Genomic DNA, 15,399 nt, shown 5'->3' with positions numbered 1-15,399 from the left:
TTTAAAGTGTTTTAAATGTGAAGCGTTTGGACACAAAGCTTCGCAATGTTCAAAATCAAATGCAAAAACGGAAGTTGCTACATTAAATGTTAGTGTAGAACCAAAGTTGTTTAAAATGGTAATAATTGATAACTTAAATGTGAAATCTTTGATTGATACAGGAAGTCAAGCCACTTTAATCAAAAGATCAATTTTTAATAAATTAAACTCTAAAGAACTATTTCTATTTAATTCTACTCTAAACGGATTTGGTAAATCAATAGTGACTCCATTAGGTTATTTTAAAGAAAGTATTAAAATTGATGATTTCAATTGTTTTTCTGAAATATGTGTTGTAGAAAATGATATGATGCCTTATGACGCTATTATAGGCCTTAATGTCTTAATGCAGGGTGAAACAATTATCAATGAAAAGGGTATCACAATTAAAAATAAAATTCAGGGTTTTGATGAAGTAAACTATTTGTCTATTTTACCAATTGATCTTACTATATCTGATGAGGTTGAAATTAACATAGATCCTTGTGTTCCTAATGTTTTAAAAAATAAATTACAACAATTAGTTTCAGATTATGCGCCAGATAAACTTAAGACAACTAATGTGGAAATGAACATTTTGGTTAAAAATCAGGAACCGATATTTCACCAGCCACGTAGATTGCCGTTTTCTGAAAAAAAGACTGTCGAAGCTCAAGTCGCTGAATGGTTAAAACAAGGAATAGTAGAGCCTAGTTCTTCCGAATATTGTAGCCCCGTTGTAATAGTTAAGAAAAAAGACGGATCTCCTCGTGTTTGTATAGATTATAGAAAATTGAATAAGATAATTGTCAAAGATAGATTTCCCCTCCCATTAATTGAAGACATATTAGATAGACTACAAGGTTCGAAAATTTTCAGTACGATTGATCTTAAGAATGGATTCCTACATGTCGATGTGAATAAAGATAGTAGAAAATACACTTCTTTTGTGACACATGAAGGACAATATCAATTTCTTAAAGTTCCCTTTGGACTTTGCAATTCTCCCGCCGTATTTCAAAGATTCATAAACACCATCTTCCGAACTTTGATTAATGAGGGTATAGTTTTACCATATTTAGATGACATTATAATTCTGTCTTCCTCCCTTGAAGAAGGTATTGAACGGCTTAATCGGGTGTTGAATATTGCTAGTGAATATGGACTTGATATTAATTTTAAGAAGTCCCATTTCTTAAAGAAGCGCATTGAATTTTTAGGTCATGTGATAGACGATGGAAAAATATTCCCATCTACCTTAAAAACCAAAGCAGTTCTCAACTTTCCAGAGCCAACAAATTTGAAAAAAATTCATAGTTTTTTGGGATTGACCGGATACTTCAGAAAATTCATTCCGAACTATTCTATAATAGCTAGACCGTTGAGTGACCTGCTAAAAAAAGATCGTAAGTTTAAATTTAGCATTGAAGAAAAGAAAGCGTTTAATCAATTAAAATCTTTGTTAGCCCAAAATCCTGTCCTTTCAATATATAACCCTAAATATGAAACTGAATTACACACAGACGCCAGTTTAGAAGGATATGCTGCCATTTTAATGCAAAAACCCCCTGATGAAAAACATTTTCACCCCACTTACTATATGAGTAGAAAAACGACTGACGCTGAAAAAAAGTATTCCAGCTACGAACTTGAAGCTCTTGCTATCGTAGAAGCCCTTAAGAAATTTCGCATCTATCTGTTAGGTATTCCATTCAAAATAATTACTGACTGTGCTGCTTTTGAAAAGACTATGTCAAAGCGAGATTTGTCAACTCGTGTAGCTCGTTGGGCACTTTTGCTGCAAGAATTCAACTATTTAATTGAGCATCGTTCTGGAAATAAGATGGCTCACGTAGACGCCCTTAGTCGATCTCCAATTAATGTATTTTGTGTTACCGTCGATAATATTCTACCAAGACTCAGATCAGCCCAAGATAAAGATACTGGAATTAAGACTATAAAAGAACTACTTAAAATTTCGAATTATGAAGATTATTGCAATAGAAATGGAATTTTGTATAAATTTGTTGATGGCAAAGAATTGGTGGTTGTGCCAGAAAATATGCAAATCGAAATTATAAGAACAGCTCATGAGAAAGGACATTCAGGAATTAAATATACGGAAAAAGAAATCGAAGAATATTATTTCATTCCCAAACTTAGACAGAAAATCGAAAACATCATAGCAAATTGTGTTCACTGCATACTGGTGAATCATAAAAGAGGAAAGAAAGAAGGACTATTGCATCCATTGCATAAAGAAGATGTGCCTTTGAAAACTTTTCATATTGATCATCTCGGACCTTTGGAGAGCACCCATAAAAATTATAAGTATGTGTTAGCGATAATAGATGCTTTTACCAAGTTTGTATGGATTTATCCCACGAAGACTACTACGTCAGCTGAAACTTTAGCTAAATTAGAAATCCAAAAAACTGTATTTGGAAGTCCTTCCCAGATAATTTCAGATAGGGGTACAACATTTACCTCCAGTGAATTTGCTGATTATTGCTCGAAAGAAAATATTAAACATCATTTAATAACAACAGGTTTACCAAGAGCTAACGGACAAGTAGAGCGTATTAATCAAACCATCATATCGATTCTTTCAAAATTATCCCTAGAAAATCCAGCTGAATGGTACAAGCATACAAATAAAGTTCAACAAGCGATAAATTCAACCTATCAAAGAAGCATAGACACTACTCCATTTGAATTGCTTTTTGGGACAAAAATGAACGCTAATGGACTGGGAAAACTAAAGGAAATGATCGAAATTGAATTTCAGTCTCATTTTGATGCCCAAAGAGAGGAACTAAGAAAAAACGCAAAGCAACAAATTTTTAAAATTCAACAAGAAAATAAAAAGACCTATAATTTAAGAAGAAAGGAGCCAAAATCGTACGAAATTGGAAATTTGGTCGCCATCAAAAGAACCCAATTTGGACCTCATTTGAAGCTAAAACCTAAGTACCTTGGCCCCTACAAAATAACAAGAGTAAAAGGAGGAAATACCTATGATGTAGTAAAAGAAGGGAATCACGAAGGACCAAACTGCTCGACAACGTGTGCGGAGTATCTTAAACCATGGAACAGTTGCCAAGAAGAATTTTAGAGCTTGCGAAGAAGAAAGAATTTAAAGACGGAAGACGAAAGAATTTAAAGACGAAAGACGTGAAAGAAGACAAAAGAATTTAAAGACGGAAGACGTGAAAGAAGAAGAAAGAATTTAAAGACGAAAGACGTGAAAGAAGACGAAAGACGTGAAAGAAGAAGAAAGAATTTAAAGACGGAAGACGAAAAAATTTAAAGACGAAAGACGAGAAAGAAGACGAAAGAATTTAAAGACGGAGAAGAAGTTCAAGACGAAAGACGTTAAAGAAAAAGACGAAAGACGTTGAGAAGAAAAGACGAAGTCGTTGAAGAAGAGACAAAAGACGTGCAAAGATGGAAGAGTGAACGTGCCTGAACTGATACAATCTTACCTAACGTTCCTGAACTGATACACTCTTACCTGAAAGACAAAACTAACCTAAAACATTTAATTTTCAGATATCAATTATATTTTTCAGTCTGCTCTGCTTTTTCTTTTTTTTCTTTATAGAGTCGCTGGAGGACCAGGCGAGATACAGGAGGGCCGAGTTTGTGGTGCCAGCTCCTGTACACCAAGCCGATCTCAGTTCTCTGTGGTGCCAGTTCCTATCTGTGGTGCCAGTTCCTGTGCTGTAACCTGATATCAATTCTCTGATCCGTCAGTTAGAAGTCGCCTTAAGCTAGAAGTCCCGCAAGTCAATGCAAGCAGAAAGCTCATCCCTGTGCACGACGAGGAAGCAGTGGGGATTTCCCAGAGGAAGAGCGGGATAGAGAACGGACCGAGAATGACGTGTGGATATGCACTTCAAAGAGAAGTCATATTATACAAAACTTTTAAAGACGTTCCATACTTATTATTATTTTTTGTTATTTAATCGTTAATTGTTAATCGTCCGTCCAATGTAAATTTAATCTTCAATATATATGTTTTTGTTTAAGAACGTGTCTTTTATTTAAGACGACCACTCATGCCGTCCCCACATATATATATGTTACTCAAATTTTACATTTTGCTATTTTAAATTATATTCTTTAGAATGATATATACCTTATATTTCAAAATTCTTTCAACTATTATTTAATAAAATAATAAGAAATAATAAATATTTACCAAAAGTTATAATTTGCATGGAATTATCCTTGAATAAACGAATTTTATAACTATTTGCAAAAATATTTCAATTGTTATAAAAGTTTTAGAGATAGGGTGAAATATGCAAAAAGTAAAATCATGATTATGAGGTCCAAACTATTGACCGCTTTCTTGACCACATAATTGGGACCCTATTTCGCAGATTGCGGCCATTCCGCATCCACCGTAAAAAAAAAAAAAAAAAAAAAAAAAAAAATGTCTGTTGATTCAGTGAAAGTACGTCTGATTTTGTCACTTAAAATATCATCTGCGCTATTTAATTGACATATTTAAGGTCACCACTTGGAACCACTAAGATTGAGTCCTAGAACGTAAATATCTGATCATTAGATCAGATCAAAAGTTAGTTAAGGTGGCTCGCTTTTTTTTCTTCATACTGCACATTTTTAAATGCATCCACTAAAACCATAGTAAAAACAATTGTTCATGCGCAGAAAATCAATTATATGAATAATATATATTCTGTTTGCTGTAGTAAACATCTAAAATCAACATCTAAATTCCGATTGAATGATAAACACAGCACTTTAATTTTCAAAAAATGCGATTACTTAACTAACTAGGGTGTTTATTTCAAGAATTTTAAAGCAGTAATAAAAATCTCCTTCTTACTTTGAGCTTGGAGTGTTTTTACGAAGGGTTAAAAATCAACTTGTAGTGCTAAAGAGAAATGCTTCGTCTCCAAATCTGCGGATCATACCTGGAATTATAACTACCACTAGAAATTTCTCATTTATCTACGCATTCTTCTGCAAAGTTGAATAAAAAGATAATTCTTTTCACGACAGGAGGATTTAAAAATAGCTTTCTTGCTCGCACACTGGTAAAAATTCAAAAAAGATAGGAAGGAGAGTTAGAAAATATACGTTAGCTTCCGTACCATCCCGTATGTTTGATTTTAAGTAATTGCGCATGCGCACTTCTAGTACGCATGCGTCAGATCTGGTGAAATACGCATGCATCCGTGAAAAACAATAAAACTTACGTAAGTGAAAATAAGAGATTTCGAAGAAATCCGTAAGTTAAAAACGCTAAGGTAGTGGAATATTATTCTAATTTCGATCACGAAAATCAGCATTTACAATGGATGTGGGCTATTTTTTTTTTGAAGCCGTGGCATACGATTCAAAATGCTTTGCTCTACGTAAAACTGTGGATCTGTGAACAGAAAAATTTGGTAGACTATAAATTGTGATGAATTCAGAGACAAAGAATGCAGCTTTTTATTATTTAAAATTTTTTTATTGAACTTGTATTGATTATTTAATTTCCTTTAAATAAATTGTATAGTTAAAATAAATATATTTTACAATTTTGAAATAGTGAAAATACATCTAGATTCTTATGGAACTAGTGCAATGTTGAACAAAAACTAATAAAATGGTTGTAAGATCACACGTAATTTTTGTTTGAAGATAAGGCTTAACATAAAACAACATTTAACAGCAATAAACAGCGGTGCTTGCAGCCTTGTCTTTGTAGCGTAAATCACGGCAACATAACGTAAATATACGCAGTATCTAAAATAAACACGAGTATGCGCAGTTGCTCTAATCTTACGTACGGGAGGATACAGAAGTTAAGGTAAAAGTGCGAAATCTCCCTAGTACAAAAAATCTTTGACGTTATCGGCATCGCTGGAATTAGATCTTTCAAAGACGATGCAACTTTAATGCGTAAAACCAAAAAAAGAATTTTTGTAATCTTATACTCCACTCCCACTAAAATCAGATAACATTCTTCTTCTATACTTCAAAAATTTAAATTTGAGCCCATGAAGGACACGGCCACGAACAGGTGTGCGGGAAATTCTAACATTCCAATTAGAAGGCAGATGCGAACGAGGGGAATTATTCAATATGAATCGGGTACCAGTGACGTTAAATTTAAGTACCAGTGACGCTATGTCACACTTTTATCTAAGATTAAAGTAATAAGTACTTTAAAATAACAGTTGAAGAAATACAATTTAGAAAAATATATTTAAAAATATTAAAATGGTGTTTAAGAAAAGATATCTTATATGCACACTCTCACGTATATAAACATCTTATGAAAAAATATTTAGTGACTATTCATGAACTAATACAACAAATTAATGAACCATTATATCATGAACTATTGCAAATGTTAATGACACATTTAATTCATTCGCATATTTTTAAATTTCCTAACCATTTTAAAATAAATTTGGTTTTAGAAATTTCTTATTAACTTACTAATGATTTATTTATTAATCTCGATTTTTTCTATAGTTCCAATGATTTGCTTCTTTTCACTAGTTCGGTTAAGCATGGGTTAAAAATTTTATTGATCTGATAAATAATAATTTTCAAACAGTTCATTAGAGCAATATTTTTGTTTTCACAATTATAAATATTTATCTAAACAATTTAGACGAAATCAATTTTTATTTTACTTAGAGGACCCTAAATTTTAACTAACCGAAGAATTAAAAAAACTCCTCCTGCATTATAGTGTGGAAAAAGTAGAAAATGAAAATATTACACATTGTAAGATCTGCTCCACTGTTGTGGTTGTTTCGAGGACGGTAGAAATCGATCCATGACCTTCGCTACTTCCTGCAACAAAAATTTGCATTCAAATTAGTATTCTGTTGATAATACTTTTTGTTTTAAAAAATTATATTTATCATTTATTTTCATTGTTGTTTCATCATTATTAATCAGCTCCAATTTTAATATATTTTTCTTGGTTTAATAAATTTGCTTGTTAGTTATTTTAATTCAAAAGTATATTAAAAATTACCACTAGGAATCTTACGTGTAAGACCATAACATGTGACGCCACAAACTTCAATGATATTTTAACCCCTTACCTGCTTTAATACTATTGAATTTTCTATCGAGCATTCAGGCAAGGCGTGGAGAACAAATTCACAAGTTAAAAGGAAATGGAAGGCCTAAACCGGAACGTAATACTATCGAAAAAACAAGGTGCACAAAAAGCCATGTCACGTGGTATTAAGGCGATAACGAGTAGTATTTGACAACCTTAAAGACGACTCCAATAACAGGCTAATCATACACTTGTTGAATATTAAATGGTGTACAGCAGGGGTGTTAAACTCAAAAGCTAACTTGGGCCAAATAAACAATGCTTAACTTCAGGTGGGCCGCAAAAAAAATCAATGTTCACAGAAACAAATATTTTTATTTTGAATAGTACATTGTTATAAACATACATAAAGTTGAATTATTATTTGTGTCCTGATACTTGACATCTCTTCTCTGCTACTATCTTTTCTATTTTGGGGAGAAATTTTATTGGACGAGACTACTTTCAAAATTGACCCAACGTGAGTGTTATTAATACGGTTTCGGACAGGAGATTTATTTCCATTCATAACAGAAAATAATTGCTCTCCCTGATAAGTACCTAATTAAAATAATTCTATAATACTAAATAATTTCATATGCGAATTTTTGAGTATTTTCAAGCCTTGGGGGAAATATTCGTAAAATTCAGGCACACCCACTTCAATGAATTTTGCCTTCAAATTTGAGTCGTACTGAATCTCAATCACTTCCATTTGCATATAACTGGGTACTGAGTCTATATTTATTGAGAAAATCGAAGAAAACAAACAAAATTTGTCTTCCAAAGAATTAAAATCTTCAAACCTTGTTTTAAAATCTGTTCTAAGATTTGAAATTTTTTTCTGCTTATTTTTGATACGATGCAGTATCATCTAAACTAGATTTGTTCTTGTTGCACGTTGGGAAGTGCGTTAAATCTTCATTTTTCAGTTGCCTTTCCCAAAGAAATAGTTTATATTTGAATACTTTAATTATGTCAAACATGTTTGTAATTATCTGATCCTTGCCTTGTAATAATAAATTTAAATCGGATAAGTGTTTGGTTATATCAACCATAAAAGATAAATCTTGCAACCATATTTAATCGGAGAACAAGTTTGTATCTTGATTTTTAGTATGTAAAAACTTACATATTTCTTCTTTAGAATCCCAGAATTGTTTGAGAATCTTGGGGCAAGATAACCAACTTATCTCCCTGTAGTAGGATAAACCTGAATGTGTACTATCTAATTGATAGCTTAATGTGAAACGGACTCCATTTCAGTCAATTAGAATTTTACATTTTCGCGCGTACAATTTAAAATAATCCGTTTAGTTTATAAATAAAGTATATTATAATTTTATATGCTGGTTTCGTTTCTCATTCACATTTCCAAATTATTTTTACTTTGCTTCGGATTTATTGACGGGGCCACAAAAATGTTCATCTCGGGCCGCGAGTTTGACACCCCTGGTGTACAGTATTGGTTATGACATTAATTCTAGTCCATACCTCAGCTGTATTTTATCTGTAAATACTCTTCATCTCATATTTCCTAATGATGTCTTTTAGGCCGTATGATGGATGTTAGAACTGGCCTTTTTTTATACATAAAAGAAACACAATGAAGAAGACTTCAAATCTAATTCATTCCATCCGCTAGATCGGGGGTTTTCAGTTGGCTGCCCGGGGACCGCATCCGGCCCGAGAAGCCTTTTTTTGGTGCCCGCAAACTAAAATATATTAGTTGTAATTATTTTGCGGTTAATCTTCGTAAAAAATCTATATGGGTTTAAAATATTTTTCTCGTTTATAAAAACCTAATTTCTTCGTTTCTGTGAAATTTAACATACCAGCGGTGCAAAAAAAAATTTTTTTTCTCGGGTTTTGCATTCAAGAAAATAATCGTGCATGTTGCTCTTTTTTATTTCATTTTTTTTTTGTATTTTGTGAATATAATTCAGCATGTGTGAATCAGAAATTTTCTCGAAGAAATTCTCCGATTTAACTTTTTGAAACCACTCATTTTGGACGAAAATATTTACACACACATTTGTAAATTTTAAATTTAAAATGTAAATATCTATTCTCTAGTGGTTGTAGTAGACAAACCTCAATTTTCTCATTAAACATTTTATGTGATACTACGTAAGTTTTAATACCAACCTTTTTAAAGTTTTATATCTTAACAATTAGATATCTGTAGCACATTAATTGTTTAATACATAGGTGCACATTAAAGTTATTGTAGCCCGAATTTTTATTATTTATCTAATATTTTGAAAAATATTATTAGTAACAATTAAGTATTTTTAAAAATCTACTTCTTATTTTAATTTGTAATTCAATACTTTTGTTTTGTACAACTTGGTAAAAGTCTGACTGTAATATTTAATGTTCCTTCAAGCGCAAAAGAGTCCTACATAAAATTTTGATGAAGTTGCGGCCTGCCATTTGATTTGTGTTTTTAATTGTGGCCCCTGGTCTCATGTAAGTTGGAAACTCCTACGCTAGATGATATTCCATATAAATCATTCCATACTATTACATGAATAAAAAATACTGGAAATTCCTGGGTCGATGATATTCATTACTTTCTCACTTTCCTTTTCCAGTAACGGGTAATTCTGCTAGCGTACCAACAAAGGTGTACGTTTTCCCGTATCGATTTTACTAAACTTCCTTACAACAAAAAGTCTGAGAAAAAAACCAACTCTGAGAAATTTTCAAAATTATTTTTTGCTAGTAAAATTATTTTTTACAGTAAATATCGTCTGCATCCTCCACTTGTTGTGCTGCTTTTTTATTATTGTTGATGCCAACAACAGTTTCTTAGGAGTTCTTTAAGACTCTTTCCAGCTTGAAGAACTTTTCCTGAGTAGTACGAGGGAAAAGGTTTTATCTGACAATTTCTTTCCTTCTTGAGAAAAGAAGACATTTTCAAAATGGGTGTTATTTTGGGTTTGATGGCGTGCGTACCTTATTTGAACGTCATCACACTTTCCAACTGTGTTCAATAGTAATAGTAAACAGAGTGCATGCGTCGTCATTGCATGCGTTGCTATGGCGACCGCTGGCTGTTTAATAATTTTTTTCAGAATTCTTTTTTTATAGTGTTTTTTTATAGTTATAGAAAATTTTCATAGTGAGCTAGTCTAATTTTTCTCAAAATAAATTATAATATCAAAACAAGAAAATAAGATTAAAAGAAAGAAAATAAGAGCCTATCAAAGGTTCGCTTAAAATATTCAAGTGGTAGCAAACTACTCATCAAAACAACTTTCCTCATTTCGCTACCGCTTCAATTGGGTACTTGCAATTCAAGGGGAAGATGATCACAATACCCACACATGTGACCTATGACGTCAGTGCCAGCTGATTGTTAATAAGTAAAATGGTGTGTTGAATTTAGATAAGTTTCTCTACATAAGTTAGAATGTTAATTAAAATGAAGTTAATAAAATTTCCAATGAGCTGCACAATCGGTCTTGCCGATGAGCAGACCTAGTGCGTTCTCCAGAGGTGGTATCCACTCTTTCAGGACCACCACAATGGGTGAGATACCGTTGGTCATGTTAATTTGGACGTCTAGCTTCTGCCACACTAGATGGCAGCACCGAGACTCTGTTTGGATGCTAAAGTGCACTAGGAATTTAATTTTGCCGGAAATGCCAAGAGCCAATAAGGCACTCCAGGGATCTTTTACATGCCGCATAATCATACGACTTGGCCGCTGAGGATTTTTTGCATCCCGAAAATCCGGTGTCTGGGCCGGGGATCAAACCCGCAGACTTGGGCTCAGAAGGCCGAATTGATACTTGAAGAGCTTTTTTTACTCGAAACAGAAGGGAAAGAACAGTTGCTAACGTAAACAAAAGTCACGTTTCAACAAGCAATCAGGAGCGAGATACCCACACTACGTCACTTGAGATAACATTCATCGGACAGCATAAACATTCATCAGACATGTTGTCACTCTTTAGAAGGTCCTGGATAATACCAGCACTATTTAATAACATATTTTATTTAGCAAAACAACATCAACAATGGTATACAATTAACAAGCAGACAAACATAACATCTTGCATCCAGATCTCGTACTTGAAGCCAATTCATATAGAAGTATTTGGGGGAGGTTATCCAATGGATACGCGCATGCGCTAACATTAAAGTTTCAGTTCGGATTTCTAAAAGTTTCAGTTCGGATTTGAACTTACCACATTTCCTTCCACCTTGAGTAGAATACCTGTAATTATATTCAACAACAAACTTCTAATTTTTAAACATAAAATTTTCTATACAAATGAAAGAAAAAACATCAATGATGAAAAATCATACAAAATACTTAACATAAACAATATTTAATGAATCATACACTTTACAACATATTAAGGTACAGTAGGTTTAACAATTCTTCAACTGCTACTTATTTTCAATGATTTTCTTCTTACATCAACATACTCATTTTCCTGCTCTAATCTAAATAGTCTTTGAACTGGTCTTAAAATTTCTGAACTTTCTGTCTTTACAAAGGGCTACTCTTGTGTGACCATCTCTACCAGGAATTACCTTTAATGCCTTAGCTAAATTCCAAAATGCTCGTTCTTATTAATATCTTCGACTAAAACTATTTCCCCGACTTTTAACGGTTTATTCTTATAATCTTTTAACGATTGTTGGCGTAATTGCCCTAAATATTCAGTCCTAAACCTAGCTCTAAGTAATTCTCTTATTTTTGGGAGATATTTAGCTCGTTCACTTAAATTTTTCTTATCTACCTGATCAATATCTACTACACTTGAGGACGGTATCTCGTGTAAGAACATTTCGTGAGTTAAAGGTGAAATATCGGTCACGTCTTCGGATACATAAGTGAGGGGTCTCGTATTTATTATTCTTTCACAATCACAAAGGAGAGTGAGTAACTCCTCATAGTTGAGCGTAGCGCGTCCTAATATTTTACGTAAGAATTGTTTCACCATCTGGATTAAGCGCTCCCGATTGGCTTCAACCCCCCCCCTCCCACACACACACCAACTTGCCGAAGGAGGATTGAACTTAAAACGTATTTTTTGTTCTGTAACTTTTGAGCTCAATTTATCCCAAAAACAAAAAGCTTTTCCTGCGCCGACCAAATTTGTTCCGTTATCGGAATATATAACTGAGGATCTGCCTCGTCGCGCAATAAATCGTCTTAAGGACTGAAAATATGCTTCGGTCGTCAAAAGGGTTACTAATTCTAAGTGTACAGCACGATATACAGCACACCTATAAAAAATGCTTTTCTCTTATCTTCAAGATACAGTGGACCTACTAGGACAATCCCTACTATCTCAAATACTGTGGCATCATTTACTCGATCACTAGGTAAAATTCCTGGCATAACTTCACATCTTTTAACTTTAAATCTTTGACATTTCACACAATGCTTAATACAATTACGAAAAGTCTTACGACCTTTTGAAATTCAATATTTTTCTCTTAAGTTAGACATCAATAGAGAAAAACCAGCATGTAAAAAATCAACATGATAACTTAAAATTAATAATTTTACAACAGGATGATTATTTGGTAAAATAATAGGATAAATAAAACCAGATGTATCATCACAATAATCAAGGTTAATTTTAGCTCTTATAACACCATTTTGGTCAACAAATGGTCTTAATTATCATTTACATCTTCAAAACCATCCTTTTGAATTAATAACATCAGAGAAATTTCAGCTTTACAAAGTTCATCTACACTTAAAACCTTAGAAAATTTTTTATCTTTATGTTTACAGTTATAAAAGAATCTATATATCCATGCCATCATCCTCGAAATTTTCTTATATGATGAAAAATATTTACAATAACAATATTGATCGCTATCATCCGTATTTAAAGCAATTATTACGGTTTTACGTAGCTCTGAATTAACCAATTCTTCATTTGGGTTTTCTTCCGATTAAGGCCAATTTTCTTCCTTATCGTAGAGCCAAATCGGTCCCTCTCACCAACGACGTTGAATTAACTGTTCAGCAGTGCAGCAACGTGATGCAAGATCGGCAGGGTTCGAGCTACCTGGCAAGTGGCGTCACATGGTGAGAGAAGTTACCGAGCGAATTTCTTTAACGCGATTATATACAAATAATCCCCAATTTAAATTACGCTTAATCCAACTCAGAGCGGTGGTCAAATCAGCCAACAATAAATTTGAACTTCACTGAGAGCAAGATCTTTAAGTATGGATGACAGCGATCTAGCTCCTATACAACAGGCTAGTAGTTCCAGCCTAGGAATAGTAAGTGGCTTTAGAGGAGCTACTCTGCTTTTAGCATTGACCAAATGAATTTTAACAATATCAGTAACAACAATTCTTAAAAATGTACAAAATCCGTAAGCTGATTTATTGGCGTCGCAGAATAAGTGTAAGCTAATTACAACATTAGATGGTTCAAATTCTAGCAATCTTGGAATCTTAATGTCCTCTAATAAATGTAACTATGAGAGCCAGAATTTAAATTTCTTTGCCAAATTATCTGGAATTTCATCATTCTAACTTAATTTTAAATTCCAAGTCTCGTGTAAAATTATCTTAGGTAACAACATAACAGGAGCTGTATATCCAATAATATCAAATGCCCTATGAGTCATTGCTAATACAAATCTTTTCGTAATTAATTGTTCAGAATAATCAATAGGTTCAATTTTACAAGATAACGTATCACTTTCCGTATTCTAATTGAGACCTAACACTGACACATCTTTCTTATCAGAATTATTATTTATCAAATCAGATGCATTGGTCTGCCAATCTCGTAAATTAAAAAGAACCTATGTCATTATCGTTTGCGATTCCAAAATAAAATTTCGACTTTCGGTTTCTGAACTTCAACTAGTCACACAATTATCAGCGTAAAAAGAATTCTTAAGAATTTCAGCAGTATGACTTAAATGATCTGATACTCCATTTAAATGATATCATAACGTAAAGGCTAAACAAAAGGGTGAAGTGGCTAAGTCAAGCACTAGTCTTTTGTGTCTATACTCTATCAACATATCCGAATTGTTTTTATCATACCAAAAAAACCTTAAAAACTCGGTGTCTTTCGAGCGAATAGATATCATACAAAAGGCTTTCTCAATATCTGAGGTCACCCCGATTTTATTCGTACGACATTTATTGAGAATCGATGGAATTATTTCGATTAAATTTGGTCCCGTGGTCAAACAATCATTTAATGAAGGTTTGCCTGAAATTCGAGCACTAACATTAAATACAGGTCTTATTTTAGTACTTGAATTTTCTTTGACCACTGGCCTATGAGGCAAAAAATGAACATTTTCCAATTTATTATCCGTCACAATTTCAATAATTCCCAGAGATAATCATTTTTCAAAAACCTCACAATAAGCATTAAAATTACCTAAGTCCATTAATTTCTTTTGGGAATTTTTCGCATTCTTATGCGCAATATTTTTATTACTGGTTAAAAGCGAACTATCCGTAATCCAATGTAACGCGATTTCATATCTTTCCATAGAATTGACTTTAATTGTCTCCTCAAACTGTTTAAGAGTTTCTTTTTCTGATTCGAATTTATTCTGACGCATCGTAGGATCGGAGATACCCAATAAATCAAGGCACCATAAATCTGCGATTTCATTGATAAGCAGAGAAGAATTAAAGAGAGAAGCTTCATTCGTAATTGTAGGCGTATCGCTTAAATAACTGCCTAATAAGCAATTTCCGATCTTCGTTTCTATTCCCAACAGGCCTGAAATTAAATTTAATATTTTTCCTGTCAGTATTTTACTCGCTATATCTGCTCCGATTAATAATTTTATTTCTTCGTCAACAGAGTATTTTTTCTGCTCTAAATCACTTAAGCGAATATTCATATTTTTTAACTCTCTTATCCATGGCCCATATGGAATTTGCTTAATATCAGAACAAATCTTATTTTGACTTAACACTTGAATTTTATATTTACATTTATGATCAACACTACTTAATCCTACACAATACACATTATGAATACTTTCTGAAGTTTCTATACCACTAAACAATGATTGTTTTAGCTTAACTTCACTTATTGGTTTTAAGTTCATTTAATTAGCGAAATCCTTACATAAATAACTACGATGTGAACTTTGGTCTACAATTGCTCTTATTAACTTATAATTCTTACCATTACATATTTTTACGACCAAAGTTTGGAGCAATACACCCGAGAGTTCGATTTGATTACTTAACGTATTTGTTCTATTTTCGTTGTTTTCTTCCGGGGAAACATGTTCTGCCTTATTATTTCGATTATCTGGACATAA

The 15,399-nt window shown here is 32.8% G+C and overlaps 1 protein-coding gene across 2 annotated transcripts in view; it reads right to left on the bottom strand.

Annotated features, from left to right (window-relative positions):
* Positions 1-15,399, bottom strand: part of LOC107437036 (uncharacterized) — a 364,659-nt gene that overhangs the window by 91,908 nt on the left and 257,352 nt on the right. For both annotated transcript variants that reach the window (XM_071181567.2, XM_071181568.2), the window contains one exon: positions 6,773-6,846. In XM_071181567.2, coding sequence (XP_071037668.2) covers positions 6,773-6,846 — 74 coding nt within the window. The remainder of the gene's footprint in view (positions 1-6,772; positions 6,847-15,399) is intronic.

The sequence above is a fragment of the Parasteatoda tepidariorum genome, chromosome 4 (genome assembly GCF_982258835.1).
Source record: "Parasteatoda tepidariorum strain Cologne lab strain chromosome 4, Ptep-v5.0, whole genome shotgun sequence".
Classification (NCBI taxonomy): domain Eukaryota; kingdom Metazoa; phylum Arthropoda; class Arachnida; order Araneae; family Theridiidae; genus Parasteatoda; species Parasteatoda tepidariorum.
Note: the sequence above shows the minus strand (reverse complement) of the source record. Positions and strands in the feature narration are given on the sequence as shown.